The sequence below is a fragment of the Cephus cinctus genome, unplaced genomic scaffold, assembly GCF_000341935.2.
Source record: "Cephus cinctus unplaced genomic scaffold, Ccin1 Ccin1_scaffold1289, whole genome shotgun sequence".
NCBI lineage: Eukaryota > Metazoa > Arthropoda > Insecta > Hymenoptera > Cephidae > Cephus > Cephus cinctus.
Genome location: NW_014333723.1, coordinates 120,736 through 144,327, shown reverse-complemented (window position 1 = coordinate 144,327; position 23,592 = coordinate 120,736). Strand labels below are relative to the sequence as shown.

The 23,592-nt window shown below is 41.3% G+C and overlaps 2 protein-coding genes and 2 long non-coding RNA genes across 15 annotated transcripts; 2 read left to right on the top strand and 2 right to left on the bottom strand.

Annotated features, from left to right (window-relative positions):
* The first annotated feature begins 15 nt into the window (after positions 1–15).
* LOC107272797 (formin-binding protein 1-like) lies at positions 16–13,919 on the top strand. Of its 6 annotated transcripts, none has more exons than XM_025090092.1 (11): positions 16–249; positions 8,211–8,326; positions 9,222–9,272; positions 9,649–9,955; positions 10,053–10,199; positions 10,329–10,685; positions 11,558–11,584; positions 11,918–12,225; positions 12,305–12,496; positions 12,659–12,795; positions 12,882–13,919. In XM_025090092.1, the coding sequence occupies exons 1-11, from the start codon at positions 226–228 to the stop codon at positions 13,037–13,039; spliced, it is 1,824 nt and encodes a 607-aa protein (XP_024945860.1). In that variant the 5' UTR covers positions 16–225; the 3' UTR covers positions 13,040–13,919. The 6 variants fall into 6 exon arrangements, with proteins under 6 accessions (XP_024945860.1, XP_024945861.1, XP_015605788.1 ...); XM_015750300.2 differs by having other exon boundaries at positions 226–249; positions 11,555–11,584; positions 12,671–12,795; XM_015750299.2 differs by having other exon boundaries at positions 226–249; positions 11,555–11,584.
* LOC107272807 lies at positions 3,678–7,158 on the bottom strand. 4 transcript variants are annotated; one of them, XR_003061355.1, is made up of 6 exons: positions 7,020–7,158; positions 6,740–6,917; positions 6,437–6,538; positions 5,893–6,320; positions 5,580–5,757; positions 3,678–5,489 (listed from the first exon to the last, which is right to left on the bottom strand). It is a non-coding gene; the product is annotated as an uncharacterized LOC107272807 (long non-coding RNA). The 4 variants fall into 4 exon arrangements; XR_001539059.2 differs by having other exon boundaries at positions 3,681–5,757; positions 5,893–6,086; positions 6,167–6,320; XR_001539058.2 differs by having other exon boundaries at positions 3,683–5,757; positions 5,893–6,064; positions 6,167–6,320.
* A 1,601-nt stretch (positions 13,920–15,520) lies between the features above and the next one.
* LOC107272803 (leucine-rich repeat protein soc-2) lies at positions 15,521–23,509 on the bottom strand. 2 transcript variants are annotated; one of them, XM_015750321.2, is made up of 4 exons: positions 22,872–23,509; positions 18,235–18,378; positions 17,990–18,157; positions 15,521–17,711 (listed from the first exon to the last, which is right to left on the bottom strand). In XM_015750321.2, exons 1-4 carry the CDS (start codon positions 23,026–23,028, stop codon positions 17,548–17,550), a joined length of 633 nt encoding a protein of 210 aa, XP_015605807.1. In that variant the 5' UTR covers positions 23,029–23,509; the 3' UTR covers positions 15,521–17,547. The 2 variants fall into 2 exon arrangements, with proteins under 2 accessions (XP_015605807.1, XP_015605808.1); XM_015750322.2 differs by lacking the exon at positions 22,872–23,509 and adding an exon at positions 19,233–19,371.
* LOC112495118 lies at positions 18,394–22,982 on the top strand. 3 transcript variants are annotated; one of them, XR_003061352.1, is made up of 4 exons: positions 18,394–19,108; positions 19,237–20,969; positions 21,045–22,247; positions 22,844–22,982. It is a non-coding gene; the product is annotated as an uncharacterized LOC112495118 (long non-coding RNA). The 3 variants fall into 3 exon arrangements; XR_003061353.1 differs by having other exon boundaries at positions 19,237–21,792; positions 22,053–22,247; XR_003061351.1 differs by having other exon boundaries at positions 19,237–22,247.
* Positions 23,510–23,592: the final 83 nt, after the last annotated feature.

The window sequence follows — 23,592 nt, the reverse complement described above, 5'->3', positions numbered from 1 at the left end:
ACTCGCGAATTCCGGGCGGTTTTCAACAGACAGTCGGGTCCGGCCAGCCAGTGGTTACGGGCGGACATGTTGAAGGTGTTTCCGTGAATGTGCGCGGCGATCTGACGCGTGATTTTCATGCGTTTTCGTGCCGTGAGTCCACAGCAGGACGTGTGAAACGATAGTCTCGCTACATGTGAAGTGTTGTGTAAAATTAAAGGCGCCTGGATATTCCCGGCCGGAATCATGAGCTGGGGCACCGAGCTCTGGGTAAGTCCTCGATACGATATTCCTTAACGTGCAAACCCCAATACGTTACCCATTCCAGCCCGTTTTCGCCGATACATGTACCTACGCTGTGTTCCAAAACCAGTTCGCGGGACCGCTTGACCAGGAGTTTTGCCTTTTCGGTTGCTAGCCGCAGGCAATTCTCGTCTGTTCGCGTGTCTCCTTTCTATCTTCTTCTCGCGCTCTCTGTCTGTCTTTTTCTCTCTCTCTCTCTTCTGTGTCTCCTCCTGCTCCGATTCCCACACCCCGTCATTTCTCCTGGAGCACCGTCCCTCTGCAAACTCCACAGTACTCCTCCCTTACGTTCCTTAGGTTCCTCATAGACCTCTTGCCTATTAGCATCACTCAGATTATGGATTTAATATGAAAATCGCATCCCACGTTATTCCGGAGTGTCGTATTTTCTGGAATGACTGTCACCGGTCGACTTTCATCGAACGGGATAACCCTGTGGGCACTTTTACAAGTAGGACAGCTGCTTGTGTCCGTTTCGCATTGCTTGTGAAGGAGTTTCCGGTAACAGAGTGTCGTACGCATCCGGCGTCGAGGAATAAAAGAGAAATTATATGAAGAAAGAAGAAGACGGTCCTCGGAGAATGACCTGGCTGCAATAAGAGACAGGTTCTTGGTACCTTTCAACGAAGCTTTGTCATACCTAGACATTTTGAGGAGACAATCCTTAATAATTGTAAATTATATTCTCAGAGAGGAGTCTCCAGTTTCTTCCGAGGAGTCAGTAGAGACACTAGTGATCAAAGAGACACATAGGTCTCTGTCTACCTACAACAAACTCGTACTATGGTGAAGATAGTCCTCGGTGTAACACATAAAGAATTCTTAAGGAAATGCACGGTCTTAACTATACCACAAGGATGCGGAATACCAGAGACAAATCAGCCGTATCCTGATATCCTCGATAACGGTTCCATCTGGAATTCCTGATGTGAAGAATCGACGTGTAGACACCAGCGTTGTTAATTCGCGCGTGAACGCCTTAGATTCCTCGTGTTCAGAGTGTCAGTCGAAGAGCCGCCTTCTCTATAAATAATTCATTCGGCGCATAGCGCGCATTATTATTTAGGCCCTCAGAACTCGTGTTTATCGTTCGGCACGTATCTCTTTCTCTCTCTCTCCCTGTCTCTCTCGTAGCTAGGGGGATGAATGAATGTGGGAAAGGTCAACGAGTCCCACGAATATATACTGACTGCTATAAAGCTATACGTATAGAGTTTGCCAAAAGCTAATATACCAGACCGACACGTTTCGCCTGCCAATCTCCAAAACGGATGTCGCATACCAGGGCCTGTCCTGTTACCTTCGAGAATAAAATGATGAGCAATTCTTGCTCGTCTCCTCTTCTCGTTATTTTGGCTCCCTGCGTCCTTGCGTCCAATTACCCATTGACATTCGTTCATACTCCGAACATGAATCACGACACAGGACGCGATTGCATTTAACCGCTATCGGTCACTCCGCATAGGCACACGTATCGCCTTGCCACGTATACGGGGTGTCTCATAAAGAAAAAGAAAAGAGATACGGACAGAGATACCGCGAAATCGTTGCAATCAATTTACGTCGCGATCTCGAATTTCCTTCTGGTTAATTTTGCGGTTCCATTTTCAACGTAGCATCTCCACGCTCGCGGAAAAAAATTTCCTGCGCAGGTGTAACAAGCTGAATTCTCGTCGTTGACCTTTTCGTTGGGACGAACCGTTTTTGGGCAGCCATAACAGATTCCGAGGGAATGACCCAACGAGTCTGAGGCGGAACAAAAAAAAAAGGAAGAAAAGTGGAAACGAAAGATATACATGGCGGGACACTAAGGAGAGGCAAACCTTTACTTCGAAACTTTCTCCGTGTCGGGCGCCGACTTACATTTATTCCACGCGCATACGTGAAACAAAATCGGAAATCACTTTCTATGGTGCGGCGCACCAGTACGATTTCCCAATGGACGCCATTATTTCGAATTACCATTTAGGCAGAGACGTGGATATATACCGGATATCATGTCCAGTCATATTTCTCATTGAGTCGCAACGCTGATTTCATGCATTCCTCTGCTATGTATCAGACGGACCCTTGGCCTTGGTACGTTTAAAGATTTCTTATAAAATTCGCAGACTGAATTTAGCCGAAAGAAAAAATAATCCAGCTGGTCCCGCTGACGTTGGCTGTTGCGTCACCAGGCTCAATATTCATATTGATAAACTCTGCGTACCAGATAAAACTCCATTATTCATCAACGGCTACGCGAAGAGGCCAATTTAATTTTCAGTACTTCACGTATCCAATAACGCTCGTGATAATCTTTCCTTCTACGTGAGTTCGTCGAGTCTTTTGCGCAGCTTCTACAAAGCGTTCTAACGATAATTTTGTAACCTGACTTGGATCAGTGATTAAGTATCTTATCGACTGTCTCCCATCAGTCACCTAAAGCCTGTACTGCTTATCACTCTGCTGCTATCTGAATCCCACGAAGAAGCAACGTCTCGGTATGTACCTAGTCCATGTCTTACCCATGTGTACCTGCTCTTACTTCCTTCGTTTCTCTGAATCTTAAATACTTCCGGCAGGATCCCACCTTCTGTCTACCAAGGAGCACGGCATGAGCATGCGTGAATGGACTCATGATTTTGATGCTGCCAGGTCCACCGTCACTCAGGTTGCATACCAGAGTTCCTAGTGACACGTGTCCACCTTAACCTGAGATAATACTCTTGAAGCCAGGAAGAGAAAGAGAGAGACCGGTTGTAACGCTGTTAACGCCCTTCCTGATGAATATGGTTCTGATACCGAGGTCAGCACTTGAATCTGACCTCATTCATTTTTTGTGCATCTTATATAAGAGGAAGTCGAGTTCTTCATCCACGTATTTGAGGAGCTGCCGAATACGATGGAAAATCTCATGATCAAGATGACAGTCCTGTTTGGTTGTCTGGGATCAATAATATTTTTCTACCTGATAGTATTTTTTTGCTTCATCTTGTCTCTTCTGGGTCTGAAAATCGTTCACCTGCTATTTCTAGATCTTCCTCTTCTACGGTCTTCGCCTTGAATTCTTTCAAGTCAATTCGACCAGAGTGAAGCTGCTGATAAATTCTTCCTTGAGCTCTCCTGGGGGAGCACAGTCTCACCTGAGAGTCTCTTTAACGACGAGAGGAACCCTTTGTGCGTAGGTGGTTTGAAAAATATTTTTGTTTCTCAGGGTGTATACCTATACACAATGGCGAACCCGCATATGTGACAGGGTATCACGTGCGAACCTGCCCCACCCACGTCTCATGCCAAAACTCTATAAATACATGAGAAAGAGACGTCAGAGGAAAAAAAAAGGAGAGACATTGAGAAAGAAAAGAAGGAACGAAACGAAATTTTGTTTACCACAGAAGGAAAGACGAGTTTTCGTGGATGCTGGAAAAATTCTTCTGATCTTTGTCTCGTATGTTCTTTTTTTTTTTTTGGTTTCTTCATATTCTCAAATTCATTAATCTACCATGACCTCGCGAATTGCCATAGATGCTGCTCGCTGGGAATTACGCGTACAGGCGGCCAGAACACACCGACCCTGACTAAACTGAAGGAAAGCTGGCTGTAAATATTATGAAAGCGCGGAGGAACAATTCCCAGCTACCCACAGTAATTCGCGTTACGCTTCTGTCTGCGTAACTCTCTCGTGCACATAGACGAGTTTGCAAATTATTGACCCGAGTCCTCGCGAGTCGGCTAAATAATTATGGGTACCGCTCACTGGCGCACATACGTTTGCTCGCGATGGCACCAGCAATGATTCCCATCTATCTTCAGGTTACGTAACGCTGGAGTTTTTCTGTAAAAGAGCTTTAAAGTTACATAAATTTGACAGCTGTACAAACAATTGACAAGGTGTACGACGAGGCTGTACGCAGTGCTGTATACCTTGTAGAGGAAATCAGAGTAACTCTCGAGGATCTCATATTGGTTTAGGTACATTTTATCTGGGACCTTGCGATAGCAAGGACCGATAATTTTTGTCCTTGGTTCTTTGTTTACTGCTTCTTCGTTTTTCCCTTAAGAATTTACTTTTAGCTGAGTGATATTACTTTTTCGTTAGACCGATGACAAATCTTTTCCCGGATGAGTCACTTGGTGCCTTTAACGAATTATACCGGATGAATCATTCCTCTGGGTCGCTTAAGGTTACCGGAGCCCATTGATAACCGGGAGAGTTTCAATACAATGAGATAGCGATAAATTGCTATAGTTTTGTTTCTCTTAATCGGAGCATCGTGCGAAAGTGCTTTCTCACAATGGAATCTTCCAAGAAAACTTCATTGAAATTCTTCGCCGATACTCCGCGTACGTCGGATCGGTGTCGTTGCTCTGACGTTATCGTTAGTTTATCAGCGCGATTAGAGAAGAAAAAATATATATATATATGACCGATCCTAATTAGTATATAAATTTGTTTGACGCTGATAATATTCCATGCGAGCATAGGAATTCCTTTTGTAGGTTGTTTTTCTTCTTTTTACTGAAAAATTACATTCCTTCACATTACTTATCTTGCCGCTTGTTTTGCTTAAGTCTTTTCAGTGCTGGGTAGACTCTGATAATCATATGTGAACTATACCGCTGCTTAACGTAAAAGACAACGTCCGAGGTATCCCGGACCTGGGTCAACATTCCGTGAAGGATTCACACGCTGACGTCCTATTCACCTTTAGAGACAGCACTGGCTGTTAACAGGATTACCTGATTCACCTCGAATTCACGCTTAGCTCATTCCCATGGCAAAGTGGATGAACTGGTAGTGAGCGACGGGTACGTCTGGGCACGGTGACTCCTGGTGCGTTACGTTCATAGGAATGGGACTTGGACAAGAATGCCAGGTGGCTGAGAAGGCGTGGCAAGGGCAGGGCCTTTTCAAAAACCAGATTGCGTCCCTGAAATTCCAATTTTTATCTTTAGCATCTTCTTATCCTAAATGACTCTAACCTTCTCGTCGTTGTGTGAACTTTAAGCTCCATGCCTATTGTATGTACAGTAGTGTATATATATGCTGATTTTTCCTACAAAACCGGTCGGTTAGGTATACATAGTTTTCTTTGACGAGTTTCCTAAGTCCCTGCAAAGTGTAAACCTTTGTTTCTTCTTATCCGCTTTGATTTGTACTCGAGATTTCCTTTGCGGAAGACTTAATGGACACTCGTAGCCCGTAGTGTTGCTCCAGGAGTAGACTAGGTGCGTGAGTACAGAGAAATGTAGGAAATCGATAGAGAAGGAGGGTGGAAACACCCCAACTCGATTACATGACTCATAATACACACTTGTTCGAGTATCTCACCCTCTTTTCACTCCTCGTGTCTCCGGGTTCTTCTGTTTTATTTCGGTTGATCCTGTACTCTTTTATTTTTTTTTTTTACCTAGTCAGCATCGATCCAACCTTGATGCTCGACCTTCGTTCTGGTGGTGCCATGATAAGGTAGTACCGGATTCAAACTGAATCTTCAATAAAAATAAGCTTTTCAATTGTATGGGAGTACTGGAGCAAGATGATCTAATTCAGATCTTATTTTATAATTTAGTTAAAAAAATTCCTGAGCGTTCAGTCAACGAACACATTTTTCAGATTTCAAATACCTGCTGGATATTAGAATGAGTTGATGTTGTGTATTTCTAAAAAGGAACTCCAAGGGTGAGTCATATGGCTTAGTCCACGTCCTTACGTGGTGCATATACATATATGTGTCGCCGGTACGTTTCCTGCGTATCGACCTTTAAAGGGAGTTCGAATGGAAAAACAACCATCCTCCTGAAACATAGATATGCGGGCCCTGCTATGTGTATTCGCGACTCTGTCGATACTTTTCAGAGGTTCTCAATCACTTGCGTGTTATTGTAATTGCAAGTTTACCTTGCATCCACGTCATAGAAGATTGCAGCATCCAGCTGCACGTTCCACGACTGTGGATAGACGTTAATGAGTAGGATCGGCAGACATATCCGTAGGAATGGAACGTATGGGCGACAGCGTGAATGGAAATTAGTGGCCCTTGAGTAGGTATTTGCTGGAAATGAAAGTAACGTGTCTCGAATGCCATGAGTGAGCCAATAGAAACGTGTTCTCTCTTTCTATCTCTGTTGTCTGTCTCCCTCTCTCTCTCTCTCTTTTTCTCATACTCACCCTCTCTAATGGCAATATCTCGACATGCAACCTGATTTACTCTTGTACTATACAGCACCATATAAGTTTGTTACAGGTCTGTCTTATCAACCGAAGTTTTACCTGTAAAATAATATATATCGACCGAGTTTTTCCACTTGATGCGTCGGTACAGTAGAAAGACGAGTTACTTTTTTAGACGCGTTTTACTGGTCAATCGATTTAGTCTTTTCAGAATGTCAGAAGCGAAGTCAATCATATTTTATCTTTGCACTAGATGCAACCTCGTACTCGTCCTTCAGTGATAAGACCGTCATTATTTACCGAGTTTGTAGTATTCAGCAACGCGTATCTCCTCGAGGATGAGTACTTGCTGCAGTAATAAGGGAAACTCACACCTAGAGTCTGTACCCTGGAGACGAGTAACCCACGTCAAGCGGAGCTTGCATTAAGATTGGATAAGCCAGTGAGTCTCATAGTGGTGGGTCCTTATGATGAGTAACTGTGAAGGAAAAAATGGCGACGTTACGAAGTCTTGGAGAATTAAAATTCTCATAGGAATATTTATAGGTTTCATAACCTATTCTTTCAGTATTCTACTCACGTTTGCAGAGGACATAACCACTTGGTCACCCGGACCAATTCAAAACGAGACTCCGGAGGATATTTAAATTTCAATAGACATGTGTATACGTATAGATACGTGCTGTTTCGTTTGTCTCGTGGCTTGACTAACGTCTTTTTATCTCTGTCAAGGTCGAAAAGGACGGTTGGGAATCTTCGAGCGTCTTCTACCGACAGTGAGGATAGGAACGACATAATCGTAGAAGACAAAGAGACAAACTTCGCTCTACCTTATCTCTCGACATCTTGCGGCAACTACTAACTGCAGTTTCACTTTTCGTGGCAGCTCGCTAATCGGTCAGAGCAAGCTAGAACGTTCGCGCGTTGCGTATTCACCGGTGAAATTAACTTTTGTATGTCACACTTCGTGCGGTTCGTGTCTAGCGGTGGATCTTGTCTCAGTCGATGGCCTTGTTACATCCAGATAGAAAATTGTAGGTTATGTACGTTAAGAGGGGACGTCAACGACCTGATTGACGGGACATTAGAAACAGGTAGAAATAACTTAACAAAAGTGTCAAGCGATGTTGTTACTTTATCTGTGCGGTTTATGTGCAGCAAAATACTCGGTCACGAGGAATTTCCTGTTTATTGGAGCTCAATTAACGCGATTCCCGTTAGCGAAAATAGTCAAGATCCAAACCTATCATGTCCCCCGGTCGTGTAATAATACATTGCGCAGATAGACGACGTTGCTAATAGAAAAATTCATTCTCGTGTACCAAAGAGAGCAGGAAACAATGGAAGCTCCTCTTCCCGTGTCGCCGATAACTACTCCGGAACATAGTCCTGAAGGGACGTTAACCATTATCAGCCGTTGAACTTTTATAGCCTGCAGGCCCGCCTCTACACTTTCTCGTGTAGCGTGTCCAGAGGCATTAGTACGTCATCCAAGCCAGACGCCATATTTGGAACGATCCGGTTTTAACGATGTTTCGAGTCTTGCGAACTACGACGCTATACGAAATGCCATCGCTTCCAGTAATCCACGTGTGCCGTATACGTGTCCCCTGCATTTATTCTCTCGTTCGATTTATTTCTTTATTCCTTTTCTTCTTTTCTCAAACTCCTTTTTTTCTTTTATTCCTCAGTACCCTCGTTCTCTCTTCCTTTCTTTCTCGCGCACGGTACGCTTTGTATTTTTAATTCATACAATCTGTATCGCTTTCAGGACCAGTTTGACAATCTGTCCCTGCACACACAGAAGGGTATCGAATTTCTAGAGAGGTACGGCCACTTCATTCGTGACCGATGTGCCATCGAAGTGGAATATGCCACAAAACTCAGGTGAGTACAGGATAAGATGAAAGAACTTTATGGCATATACGTATACATGCAATGGCGGGCTTTTCAAACGTCAAGGGCGCCGTACCTTTTTCCATTTGGCCATTTCTCGGCGTATCCGTCACTATGTGCTACCGTATATGCATAATACGAGATCTACATAGAGTATGCAATTCACTATAGTATAATATACTACAATATATGTATACAAGCGTCTTTCCAAGTTTCTATGAATCGGTACGTGGAGTAATGTCTTACGAGAATGTATCTCATGCACCCTATGGAGTTCAGGGACACCAGCTCCTGGTAATATTGCATTAAAGGCCCCCTTGTTTGTTCGGTGAATGCCGTCCACTGTACTTTGTGTATGTTATGTATATATATATTATTATTGTACAGAGTGTCGCAAAAGCTGTCTTAGAGAATTTTTATACTGTATGGCATTGGAGTATCGCGTCATCGCGCTGCAAAGATTTTCCTGTCGATCAAACGATATTAGGATGTTACACCGATCAATCTTAAGTTTTAACGAGACTCTTAACAGTTGCGCGTCTCTGGGATTCCGGGCACGTTCATCCTTACTACATATAAATTATTCGTGACACAACGTGAATCTTAATTAGTTGACGTTCTTCGCTGCTGACTTATTATCGCCGTGACTCTATGTGAAACTTATGTCTTACTACGAATATTTGACTTCTGCGATTGTCAAATCTGTTTTATAGCCTTGACTGCGTCTGTCGGGTTCCACCTGCTATGCATTTTGTCAAAGTGAACGCCGGGGACGAAATAGGATGCTGGTGGTTTAATTAGGAAGGACATAGTTTGTGTTAATTTAATGATTTTTATTGAGTTGATTGGGTCGTGGATTAATTAGAATTTTTTTTACTTGTTTCAGGCGGCTTGTCAAGAGTTATCAGCCGAAGAAGAAGGAGGAGGAGGATTATCAGTGAGTAAAATGGATTGCAGTGGAGAGCAAGTGTTTGTTTGAAATATCCTTAGGACCTCGTTACTCAAAATCGTCTTGGTATTGTCCAGGAGCAAAAAAAGGAAAATTGACTGGCTGGTTTATTTGCGCAGGCAAACCTCGAGCCGGGTCTCGATACAAAACAGAAGGCTCTCGTCTTATCAATGGCGTGTAGGAGGCATCCTAAGTTCAATAACACTTAGAAATAGCATGAGAATTGGGTTATTTAGAAGATGATTCTATTTTCGTGTTGATGATACAGGACGATGGATGGTTCGGGATATAGTTTGCTGAAGCTGAAATAAAAACTTTGACTCCTGGTATCTGTACTCATTGCTTTTGTATTCACGTGTTAAAGGTACAGTCACTGTCGGGCTTTCAAGCTGGAATTAAACGAGGTCAATGATCAAGCTGGTCAAAGGGAGATCATCGCAGAGAATCTCCAGGGTAACGTACTCAGAGAGCTTAATATCCTCGTCAAGGATTTCAAGGAGGATCGCAAGAAGCATCTTCAGGAAGGCGCCAGACTCATGGCTAACCTTGTGGGTCAAATTGGGAATCTGGAAAGAGCACGCAAGGCCTACGAGAAGGCTTTCAGGGAAGCGGAAAGGGCGCTTGAGAATTATCAGAGAGCGGATGCCGATTTGAATCTCTCAAGAGCAGAGGTTTGTGATTTTCTAATGAAACGTATTTCTTATTCCATCGGAATCTTTCATCTCCTATGAATGGTCTTCGTGTAGTAAGGCAATCTTTGGATTTTAGGTCGAGAAGCAGAGAATGAATATGACTGTGAAAACACAACAGAGTGAAGAGGCCAAAACCGAATACGCAAATCAGCTACAGAAGACAAACGAGATGCAGACGTTGCACTATCACACGGCTATGCCTGAAGTCTTTCAGCATTTGCAGGTAACGGTTTTAGTTTTATACTGAGTCGTGTATGTACTGCATACCCTTCTTTTTTGTATATTCTTACCTTTTATCTATTTTTACCTCTCTTCTTGTCTCTCATTAAATCGTGGAAATTACTCCCCGCAGGAATTGGACGAGAAAAGAATAAAGAACATGCGAAATTACATGATGAAGTCAGTGGAAATTGAACGGGCCGTCGCTCCCATTATTGCTCAGTGTCTCGAAGGCATTGAAAAGGCGGCAGATGAGATTAACGAAAAGGAAGATACGCGTCTTGTTATCGAACGTTACAAGAGCGGCTTTCAGCCTCCGGGTGACTTCCCCTTCGAGGACCTCTCCGTCGCGAAGTCTTACGACAGTAATAGTCAACTGTCGCAACCTGTGATGCAGCCAATACATAATCATCTTACCGTGAAAGGCACAGTTTCCGGTGGCAAAATGAAAAAAAGGGTCGGCATCTTTGGAATTTTCAGCAGTAACAAGGTAAAGTTCTATGGCACTCTTATTCAATACTTTCTTTTATGCATCACTCTATTATCCTGGGATGTACATATAGCATGCTCATGGGAACTTTAAAACTGAAGCGGAGTGTAATAGAATTCGTATGGAGGAATCTTGTTTAGGCGCAGTTTTGATGTTCCTTTAAAATGGATGAAGTAAGGGTATCGTAGAACTTTTGAGAATTCTATTACAACTCGTGAAATGCTCATTTGATGTCACTATGGTGCGTACTGGCCATGAAAATTATTTGATTACTTAAGAACAGACTTTATCAATTATAATTGGATATTAGCATTCGACAAAGTTTGTCTCTTATAGTACTCGATGCTTCGACACACAAACAATTGAATACTGCAACTCATCATTCTTCTGTGTTTTTCTATTAATTTGGTGGATGGTTCAATCTCTCTGTGGTCTCCCTCCTATCTATCTATATCTTATTTCTCCCCATCAACCCTGGGCACTCAATTTGGATGATGTACCACTTAGTAAGTACTTAGATCACAGCTTGATAGCCTGCGGAGTCTTGTTTAATGGGACGAATGCACTTTTAATCCCTGAATAATAATGACTAATGTGTATTCGAACCTGTATCTGGGCACGAATGAAACTAATTATCTCCATGTTCGGACGAGAAAAAGTTCTAATGAAAGAGCCCGAACTCGAGAGGACAGAATAAAATACATTTTAATTTATTTTTCCATGACTTGTGCAACCTATTTATTTTAATGCACGTCTACTTTAATCGTGTCACGTCGTAATCGTTTGGGCCCTTTCAATAATCTCTTTTATCAGTCCTGTTGATCCCGCTGAATGATGCGCTTTTGTGATTTGTTTCATGCAAACGACAGAAGTTGATCGAGGTGTGCATTGCTTTGAAGGTCTGTCTTTCTTTTCATAATATGCATAATAACATCATCAATTTCCATTTCTTCAAAGTCACCATTGCTTTACGTTTAGTCCTTGCGACTGTGTCGCGTTTAGTTTTTATACATAACAGGAGCTTTATTTTTCTACCTGTATGAAAACTCTACAGAGTACAAAATGGACATTTAAACGCTGCCTAATGACCAGTGGAAAAGATAAACTGCTTTAATTTGCTTCACGAGCTTTTCAACTTGATAATTTTCTTTGTTTATCATGCATACAACTCATAAGTTAATTTTATATGTATCTGCTGGGAAAATTGTGTTTCTCAAACTGTTACTTTGCAGAACAATGTACCCGGCTACGGTGACGGTGCGAAGGAGGATTGCAGTGATTTACCACCAAATCAACGGAAAAAGCGTCTCCAGCAAAGGCTGGATGAGATCCAAGCAAAGATACAGCAGGAAACAGCAACCAGAGACGGTCTAATGAAGATGAAGGGTGTATACGAACAAAATCCAGCATTGGGGGACCCGATGAGTATAGAGGGTCAATTGAATCAGTCCAGTAACAAATTAGACAAGCTCGGTGCAGAGTTTACAAAATTCCAAGGGTACCTCGAAGAGGCAATGAGAGCAGGAGTCAGTTTGTCCAGGTACGAAGGAGTCAAATTACATAAATAAAAATCTATCAACTAATCTGTATTATCTTAAAATCCTGCTGTTTCCTTGTAGTCCAAGTCAGGCACCTCGGAAGCCAACGAGCAATGGTTCAGCGACAAGACCATTGAGTTCAAGGAGATCAAGTCATTCGGGTGGCGAGGAAAGTTTATCGAGATCAGCATCAGATTCGAGTGTGAGCAATGCTAATGCGAATCAGCCAGTGCACAAAAAGAGTGCTCCAGGAACGCCACAGCCTACACATGGGTGAGTATTGAAATCGTAAGTCTTAGAAAGCTTGAAAAAGAGGAAAATGCACTTCAGTGAGATCCGATGAGAGAGCCTTGAAACATCTCGGTCGCGAGAGTAGATTAGAAAATGTCGATAGACAAATAGAGACAGCTTTCGCTTTACTATACTGATGCACAGTTCCACGAACAGCCCGGAATCCGGCCTCGGAGCGTCAAGGACGTCACTTCCTGGTAGCGGAGGTGAGGAATATTATGTTGACGAGGTCGATGCTCAACCACCACTTGGAACCTGTCGTGCTCTCTATCCCTTTGACGGTAAACTCTCTTAAAATTTACAAAAATTCATAACCAATCAGAAGCTAACATCAAATTTCTTAACGCACTCATTTTTTTTATCATAGCTACGAGCGAGGGTTCTATACCGATGTACGACGGGGAAGAGCTTTATATGATCGAACTCGACCAGGGTGACGGATGGACACGTGTTCGTCGTATCTCGCAACCAATCGAAGGTTTCGTGCCAACGTCGTACATAGAGTGTCATCTCTTCAACACATAGCTACTTGTATTAGGGCGCTAACATAAGTAGGTGACACCGAGCCACGAGGATGTTCTCCTTGGTATTAGAAATTGGGGTTAGGACATCCTGATGCTCGAGCGACTCTCGACGAGTGTCCTTGACCGGTAGAGGAGTGTCGCTCGTCGAAGGAATTACACGGGGCATAGAAAAATCGGTGAAACGTAATACTCGTCTACCTTGGGGTGGATGATTAGAAAACAGTGAGGATGTTTCGTGCCAAGGGGGAGTACGTAAGTTTCGCTAGAATCCAATATTCTCCATCATTTATTAAATTGTCATTCGACTGCGACACGATTCCTCTCGTACACTCTATCACCTAGTTTCTTCTAAGCAATCGGAGAGATCTCTGGATAAGCGCGAACAAAATTTAACCCTTTGTGATTATAGCGACGAACAAGGACAGGAACAGCCCGGGTGTCGATAGATATTATTATCAGGGCTGCTTGTTGTTATACTTGGTGTGCAATCGCGCGAATCGTGCTTTCTTTGCGTGCGCTCGAGGCGCTAATTAATATCGTAATGAAAGGGAAAAGAAAGGAGGAAAATAGGCGTTCGGTATTAAACCGCGTGAATCTGGCCAACTCGGCATCGCCATTGTGCTTGCGTCAGCGTGTTCGGTATTACGTAACGAGCCAGGTATGCAGAAATAAAGGAAAAAAGAAAGGTACTGGGACACTAAGAGTTATAGTGCTCTGAGAAAATGAATGTAAAATTTGAGTGAGCAATGCTTACATGCATATTACGGCCTGAATTGACGTGACCGTTGTCAAAAGTCGCGAGTCCCCGTGGCAAGAAATTTGTACTTTTTTTTTTCAAAAAAAAAAAAAAAAAAAAAAACGTTCCGTTTTTCATTTTGTATCTGATGGGTTCCCCCCGGACGGCCTGCGATCACGCTATACGAGAACGAGAGACTGATTTTCTTCGTTAGAATTATCCTAGGGGTCGTGATTTAGTAATTTTTTCTTTTTTTTTTCAAAAAAAAAAAAAAAAAAAAACGTTCCGTTTTTCATTTTGTATCTGATGGGTTCCCCCCGGACGGCCTGCGATCACGCTATACGAGAACGAGAGACTGATTTTCTTCGTTAGAATTATCCTAGGGGTCGTGATTTAGTGCACCTGTCAAACGCGGAGACATAATACGAATACAGCCAGACCGTCATACGAGTGAGAAAAAAAAAATCGAAATTAGATTTATGGATCAGACTAGAAATGAATAGAGTAAATAATTGTTAAATATGAACAGAGCGTTCAGTGTATATTTAACTGTATTTTTATCCTCGCCATGACAATCTAGCTGTATTCCAAGTCCCAGCTATTGAAAAAAAATAATTCTATTCGAAGAGTTCTACTTACACGATGTGAATGAGTTAGGTGCTTGCACAGCGGGTCGATCCAATGGCGGGATCTCTCTTGAGGAAAGAGAAAGAATGCTTTGTCTACGGTGGAGTACGGCTGAATGTGAATTAGTTAGGCTTAGATTCGTGTAAATAATCCTGACGCGTTGAGAGAGTTCGCTAATTAAAAAAAAAAGGGTACGAGAGTTTCGTACCGCGCGTGTCACATAATTCAAATGGTATAACGATAGTTGAGCACAGAGCAGGTGTGAATTGACATTCAATTTTTTAAAATACAAAATCGTTATACTAGCTTAAGTCGCGCCTAAGATTTATATATATATAAATATATATGCGTGTCGCTCGTGCGAAGCCTTTGCGAACCTGATGGATTCCTACGTGGACGGATCCAAGAACTCTCGTCCTGGACTCGACGTATCAAAAGGTGAAAACAAGAAGAAGAAAGAAGAGTTGCTGCATCGCATAGTCCTGTATCTCGCGTATTATGTGTATATATTATTATATTGAATCGTGAAAAGCGTAGCTTTCAGTATGATATGAGATAAGAAAAAGTAATTGACTAAGTTAACGTTTCCCGTTTAATGCAGGCAAACAGCCTTGGAAGGCGAAAAAAATTCGACTTTCTCGTCTTTATCGATTCCAATCCTCCAAGACATCCGTTTCCCTACTTGTTTATTGTATGCGTATACATATGAGAACTGCGTTCTTACAATAGTCAGAGCAGTTAGCTTCGCTGCCAGTTGTTGCTGACGTCTTCGTTTTATTTCTGGAGGCTCGTGTGTAATTCGACAATGCAATAATTTATCGTGTCTCTGTCAGTCGCGAAAGGTCGGGCAGCTGCTTCGCGACGCTCTATTCGTCGATAGTATATTATTGCGAGCGAATTGTCACTCTGACAGTGTGCAGCGAGCTTAATGTCCTCCATTTTAAGTTACAAAAATGAAGAAGCAGTCATTGTTATGTTGAACGAAGAGTTGTACCTTGTATAGCGTGAAGAGAGGAGAGCGAGCGGCGAGGATAGATTAGTAAAGAGAAAAGAAGAAGAAAAAGAATTACAGTAGCTAGTAAAGAGAACCGACTAGAAGAGGAAGAGTACCTCTGATCCTTAAAATTGAACGTGTCCATTCTATGTATATTTTGTGATTTTATATCCATTGACAAGTATTGTAGATAATTAACTCTGCGACTCATTATACATTTAATTATTAATTATTAATATTGAGAAAATATACTAAACCAATGTAACTCATTTTTATTTAGTGCACGATCGCTATTACGATATACGGTCGAGTTCATATTTCACGAAAGAACCCGTGTCTAGCAGTAGTCAAGATCCCAACGCCATTTTGTGGGCTTCACCCTTTAATTAAAAATTTTCTTTTTTCTTTTGTTTTTCCGACAACGAGAGTTATCACGTTAATTTCACTTTTCTTGGCGCGTATCCATTGGCACGTTGTTCTTCTTGTTTTCGATATTGTCGCACGACCCATTTATCTTCACTGTCAAAAATCACGGGACACGCGACTCCATCTGTAAAGCTGTAATTATTATAAATAACGCATAAGATGTGCGAAAGGGATTGCGGAAAGTAAGCGTAATTGGTTTGTTGTTTCTCGTCGTATTCTTTTTTTTTTTTTTCGCAAAGTGTATTGCAACGTCCCATTATGGACAATTGACTAGATCGAAAGAAAACAAAACTAAAAGAGAGAGAAAAATACAGAATAATACAAGGCTTAATCGAGTTTAGGATACAATTCCTCGTTTTCTACTTGTTCTATTATTTTTTCTAATTCTTTTTTTTTTTTTTAACTTTTTTATCGCGCGCTCTCGTCCTGCGTCTTATATACATACACGCCTGGAGATACGTGTACAAATGAAATACAATGGGACTTTTAAAATTGTTGGAGCTTCAAAAATACACATATATATATAAAACGTAATACGAACAGCCTATTTAGCGTAATCCAAAATCACAAAAAAATGCTTATTATTGTATCGCTGTAATCGTATCATGGACGATTACGTTTGTTCGTATTTCTTTTACAAAACTTGATTATTTCGACGTCGTCGTTGTTTCATTGGTACATGAAATCGACAACAAAAAATCAACGAACACTGGCAGTCGTACTTATTAGATGAACAAACACGGATATTATCGCACGGAGTTACATTAACAATTGTTTCATAGCAATTGAAGTAAATTCAAGGTTAAAAAAGAAAACCAGGAAATTCAGAAGAATTCCGTTTTACGTATAAATGAAAAGATGTTCAAGTTAGGCAAATTACAAGAGAAAAAAAAAGCAGGAGCATCGTTAGCATCTTACGGTTCGTTAATTTATATTACGTGTTACACACCCGCTCCGAGAATACTGTTGCAACAATATACAGTAGATTTTACTTAAGGCGAATTCACATACACCTCGCGTTACCTCGCTATCTTGTTAATTCAGCCAGTGAATTCGCGAGGAACTCTAGCTACGAAAAAGAAAAACAGAGAAGACTTTGTTCGATAAGACGAGATAAAAGGTTTTTTTTTCACACTCGTGAGACCGTTAAAATGCCTTGTAAAAAGGTAGAAAAAAAATTATAATAAAATTAAAAAGAAAAGAAAGCCATAGCGCATAAATCTCGGTCGTAAAACCGTACCGAGTTCCTCGGGGCGATGCGTCACCGGAGGTAAACTACGTCACCGGAAGTGATACACAACGTCACACCGGTAGAATTGACTTCTCGCGAATAATACTTGATAACAATTTAGGGCTTAGCAGGCGAGTGGACTCTCATTTAAGTACATTAATTAGTAATAATAGGTAATTAGAGATACGATTGATCACTTTGGCGATTGTCCCGCACCGTCGTCGTATGCCACGTGTGTGTCAGTTCAGTCTATTCTCACTGTACAAAATACTAGGTTTTTATTTATTTTTTCTTTCTTCTATATGATTCGCGCGACGCGAACGTCTCGCGAAGTCTTGAGCAACCTCAGTCGAGCGAAGACGGGACGTCGTTTTTAGGTGTCTGCACCGTCAGCACGAACGATTGACGATGACGACGCCGACGATCCTTTTTCTTCAGGGAAATTCCTTACTTTCCTATCCCTCTTAGGATCTCACAGTCTTTGCCGAGGATATCTCAGACGGTTAGGTCTTCCCATTCCTCTGCCTCGCGAGGCGTCATTTCGATTTTGATGAGCGTCACGGAACTCAGGGCGTCGTGAACTCGTGGCGTCAATGGATTCTCTTGGAGATCGACGAATTCTAGTGCTGGCGCAAGCTTCAACCTCTCGACGTCAACCTCTGTAGATGGGAAAGAAGAGAAAATAGAATTTTATTCAAATATTTTGTTTACTATTAATTATCTCTCCTGATTGCAATCTATTATCTTTAATTTTCCTAATGCATGCATTTATTGCATTTGCATTGGTAGTATCGTGCAATTTAACCAACTGGACTGCTAGTATTTCAATGGAGAAAGTCATATCAGATATTTCTTTCTGGTTTATTTGCGCTTGTTACTTGTAATTGCGAAAGGTGGCTCATATAATGTAGACTGTTTTACGCAGCCAGTGTCTTACCGATGATGGAGTTGTTGTTAGCCAAGAGCTGCTTCAGCTGAGGTATCCGGAAGGTTACAGATGGTAAGGCGATATAGGTATTGTGTGAAATGTCCAGCATCTCCAGAGCCTGGAGCTCGGCGAGTTCCTCGGGGAGTTTGCACATTTGATTGTGACTCAGGTTGAGTTCTGTTAAAAAATTTGGACATCTTTGTGGTGCAATTTCTTGTTCTATTTATTTACTTGTATAATAATATTTCATTTACCTGTAATCAGCGAGAACTTCACTGCGAATTTTGGTGGGATTTTTGTAATAACGTTTCCCGACAGGTCGCATCTCTTTAATTCCGTGTGTCTCATCAAATGATAGACTGCGTCCGGTACTTGCATTAATTGACACTCAGACAAATCTGAAATGCAGAGAAATAATGTGACCTATGGAAAAAGAACGAAGGTAAGTATTTCAATGGAAATGTTTTTTTTTCATTTCATGTTAGATTGTAATATCGTCGATACTCCTTTGGGAAGGGAATAAAATGCCTTATAGTTAGATATCCGATAAAAGAGGCTTCCATATAAAAACTAAAATCTCTGCAGGCTAACGTCCTTATAGTATACACCCCGCAATACGTTGATCTCGTCGAAAGTAAATTTAACATTAGTAAACGGCGGTTCACGCTTTCTCCAGCTCGATTTCCAGCACGTAAATATAATTAGCGTGCTCTTGGAATACGAAAGAATGCTAGATATTATTATCCGGTAGTAATACATTTTATTAAAGCGAAGAAAAAAAATATAAGGAGAGAGCTGTAGGCGAAACTGAATATTCGTACAGGAATATAATGTACATGTATATCCTTGTCATAGGTTGCTATATCGATTAAATCTTAAGGAACCGAATCACACGAATTTATAATTTCTCGTTCGATCAGCTGTTTGAAAACTGGGTCGTACAACGTTAAAATACACCTACTCGAACACGTGAGTCTGGTAGATTATTCGATTGACAAGTGGACTGGAAAACGAACATGCGTAGGTTTTAAATATTGCGCGTCATGTAGCTGCGCGCGCATCCAGTAACTGTTCTGTAATATGACGTGATTTGTGTGAACACTGAATACACCTGTAGTCGAGTACAAAGTGGGTCACAGAGCTTGATAAATAACTATGGAGATTTTTGATTTATAGATCAGAATATCTTTCCGGTTGACAGACTGTATAGATTTCTTGTAATTGTATAGTTTACTTGTTTTTTTTCCTTTACCCAGATTCTCGTTCTCCTGTGCCTCCTCGCAGCGTAAAATCACTCTAGTGACAGCGTTCGCCATCTTGGACGAAGATACTTTCTTAGACTGTGGCTGCTTTGGCTGGTAGTCGCCGTCAAGGGGTTATTTTTACGTGATTTTATAAATAAATCGACCCTCTTGACCAGCCTTGACATTCTTGGGGATCACCGGAACCCGGAATTTGGATACCCGGAAACGATTAACCACAACACGTTCAATTAGTTTACTTTAACGAGAACAAAACAATTAAAAAATCGTGCCTAGCCTCGATAAAGAATAAAACGGTAATTTTAACAATTTTTTAAGATTTCCAAGCATGAGAAAAAAGTTCAAATTTATCATAAGAGACAGTCGTTTGTCTCTAGAAGCGTCAGCGAACTACGCATGTCGTAACGAGAAACCGAATCCAAATTTAAAACCCGCGATTATAGTTTTCACCATTGAATAACATCTAACGAGTACTCACGTCATTTTTAATTACGTAATATGCTTCACGCTCCCTAATTTCACCAAAGGATCCACACGAAATTCTCATTAAATCAAAATCCGTAACGAGGATATCGGACGTCCAAGTTTCGCGTTAAAAAGAAGTACACTTTCTAGTAACGCCATCAGACGCCATCGTCACTCAACTCCAAGCACCCTTTCATATTTCAAATTTCCCTAAGATCTACAAGATAAATTAATACCAGGAAGTTCTAGAGTAGCTACGATCAACGAGAACGAATAATCAAGACTCCAAGAGGCTGATTGGCCACTAAAAGGTTATGGCATCTGCCAATTCGCATAAACGTACTTATCCACATATACGTAAGTCTCTACGCCAAGGCATTTATACGATATTGTCAGCCAGTTCCCAACAACGAAGAGGCAGAGAACTTCGAAGTACATAGAGGAGATTGCTTTTTGTCGCGAATTCCTTTTCCGCGTGCGAACGCAAGGAACTCCATAGCATATATACGTATAGTAAGGAAGGCAACGGGAGGCCATGAGGCCTTAGGGCCTTCTTAGCGTCAAGTTGCCTTTTAAGGTTATGCCACCGTATACGGAGGCGCCCTGTATTATATCTAACGTGCACGAGGTACCCTTGTATATTTTATATACCGTCCACTGGATATATAAAGGTATACGTATACATATATATGTACACAAGTTTTATTGCGTATACAAGTCCCAACGGTGCTGACCAAACCGACAAAGACAATGAGGCCGATGTGTACGTGCATATATATTTTTGTTTTCTGTCTTCAGAGAAGAATAAAAAGAAGAGAAGAGAAAGAGAAATGGGTTTTGAGACGGAATGCAGAATCCTTTTGCTAGCATTGCCAAGGCTTTAGCCTTCCTCCCAGCTTTAGTCTGTACTGGTAATCTATATATGTGTATGCAGATGTATGACTGTTACTCTTGTTATACCTAGTGACTGATACATAACTAGTGATCTCTTTCCTTCTTTCTTTTATTTATTTTTTCATATCTCTCTTCTCTCTCTCTCTCTCTCTCTCTCTCTCTTACTACAGTAGCGCGTACAACCCAGCCCAAGAACAAAGACCGGACGCCGTATTGTGCAATCCTATGTTTATCCACGTAATTATCTATGCTGCCGTCTCTACTATGCATTTCACTTTTATTTCAACCGATGCACCGGGTTTCCATCGTCGTGGCTGCCACTCAGTGCATCTTGCGCAAGAATTCATTACACCTGAACGGGCATGAACGTAACGTATAACGAACTCGCAGATTCAGATTCATTTTGACTTGTGCCTTATATCTTGTATGATTTTTGTTCAAAGGAAATTTAAATGGATCCAATTGTTCTGCCTGGTAGATCTTAACTGACGAGAAGTATAAAAGAAAAGAAAAAAGAGACTGAGTATAAATTACTGCGTAGATTTAAGAATCATAACTGTGCGTGGGCTGAGTACTGGTTAGACACCTCGTAACCGGAACGCGTGCTGACGCTTCTAAACAAAAGAAAAGTCTTTCCTTATGTTGGCCATTGTATCGTCAAGGTCCATTGCGACAAAGAGATGATATTGCGAAGGACCATAGGTACTTCCGGCTAATTTTCATTGCTTCTGGTAAACGAGACGTTGCTCCTGTAAATATTACGGAAATTCACTCGGGGTTGTACTGACGTGCGACTATCGTTTTAATATATTTTTTTTTGTTACTGTGTCATGATGATGTTACTGCTGTTGAAAATTGCAGAGTGCCTAGTATCACAGCCTAGAAGCGCGCTTGGAGTCTAAACAGTATATAAGAGGCTTGAAAGAACCCGTTCTCTTGGACGGGAAACTTTCGCTGGCCGCCGATTAGAAATCTCCTTTTAATTTCTAATAAAGAGAAGAAGAATCGACAAAGTTGCAATGAGAAGATCCTTGAATTAAGATGATGATTCGCTGATGAAGATGAGGATGATCAAAAAATTTTCGTATGTCTCTACAGAGTAGCAGACCGGAAGTCTCGTTTATAATACTTCACGTGTATATACTCATGGAACTGGAGATATAGATACAGACTGACTAGAATCATTTAGTGGTACGTCCTTCTTGGGTACGAATTAAAAATGGCAGAATAGTCATTGGGCAAGGTCCCAGATGTTTCCCAGTATGGGTAACGCAAGGATCGAGCCTTGTTCGCTTTCGTCTGAACCAGGAAGTTGAGGATCATACTGGGTGTTCAGCAAGTAGACACTATATCTACATATATACATAATCCTTGGATTTAAGTTATTTTTGAATCATCCATACTATTTAACGTAGTCTTAATAACACGTTGTCCTTCCTACTGTTTCTTAGATTCTACATGTCTCTTTGAGTGGCTACGTAGTGACTGTCTTTGACGATACTTCTGGAAGCGGAAAATCGATATCCAGCAAGACATCGGGAGATACATCGGTCACAGGGACTGGCAGAGAATAGGGCGCACGCACGTGTCTAATTGCGAAATATCGTTATACATAAGATGTCAGTGATTGCGTCAGGATGTATATCGTAAGTGGATTATGCCAGTGTTGGGTCAGGCCCTGATCATTAGCTTGCCAAATGTATAAAGACTCCTTTGATGTCACCTATACTAGAAACGGAAACAGTTTTCTATGTTAGAGACACGATTCTCTTCCGTATAATAAGAAATTGTACGTACGGGATCTACAGTATCTTTTAATGGCTTTCTAAATTAATTAAAATAGATTTTTGCTATCTGTGCCCTTATATACACTTATATACCTGTCGGTGTGTATAAATTGTATGTAGCAGAAAAAAATTAGTTCACTGTTTTAACGCAGATCTTATCTTTTGTTTAATTATTGATAACGTAATGAGAAAAGTCCAAATATGCTCTATTGCGTTTTATGATTTCATTGTCAAAATAACAATTAATGAAATCGATAACTTTGTCACGTGGTAAAACGGTGCTTAACAAACTGGTACCGTTATCGGTTTGATAAAGCAGTAGACTCTTTAAAAGTACGCAGTAAATAAGTCATTGTACTTGTTGCTAAAAATATATTGTAGAAATCCCTGTTATCGTTCAGTATCAAAGTTATCAATGTAATGAGACTGACGTGACACATTTTGTTTTTATCTAGATCAGTGTCCATCGGTTTTGGTACTCACCTAAATTACAATTGTCCTGGGCTTCCTCGCATCTGGAAACCACACGTATAATCGCTCGACCCGCCAATTGTACACACACGGCCATGGCTACGTTCCTCTCTCCCTGTTCCTGGGAGATCTGCTGAACCTCCGCGGTATTGTATGCAGGTGGCTTCATTTTGTAAAACGATAATCGACCGAGAGGATCGTTAACAGGAAAATCTAACGACACTCTTTATCTGATTGACACAGAGAAGACAAAAGTCTGACGTTTCCAAGAGTTCTGGTGAAAAGTATTTCACAAGCTCGAGAACAGGAAGAACTTCTTAACACGGCACCCGGTAAAAGAATTATTCCTTTAGATATTAAATCTTTTAATTTATCGTCATTTATCCTCTGCTCTCTGTGTACGACATATTAGTACACTGATGTATTTAGTATGGAGTATCTCTTTGTTCTCCCTTTTATTATCTTGCCCCGGGTAACTGCGGCTACCGACAGATCCCACGAATCCGATTCGATTAATTTTATTCTTTTCTTGTTTTACAGAAAATACAAATTTGAGATCTCTTCGGCTTCCCTTCGGTTTACGCGGCTGCGATTCCTTTGAAAGGATCGTGATAACGAGGCCCGTTAGATGGGGGCTCCGCTGCTTGGCACTGCTCTCTTCCAAAGCTCACGGTGCTATTTAAGCCTTCACTCCTTCTCCCACCAATCTGCCGAGATGCATCTCCGATCAGCT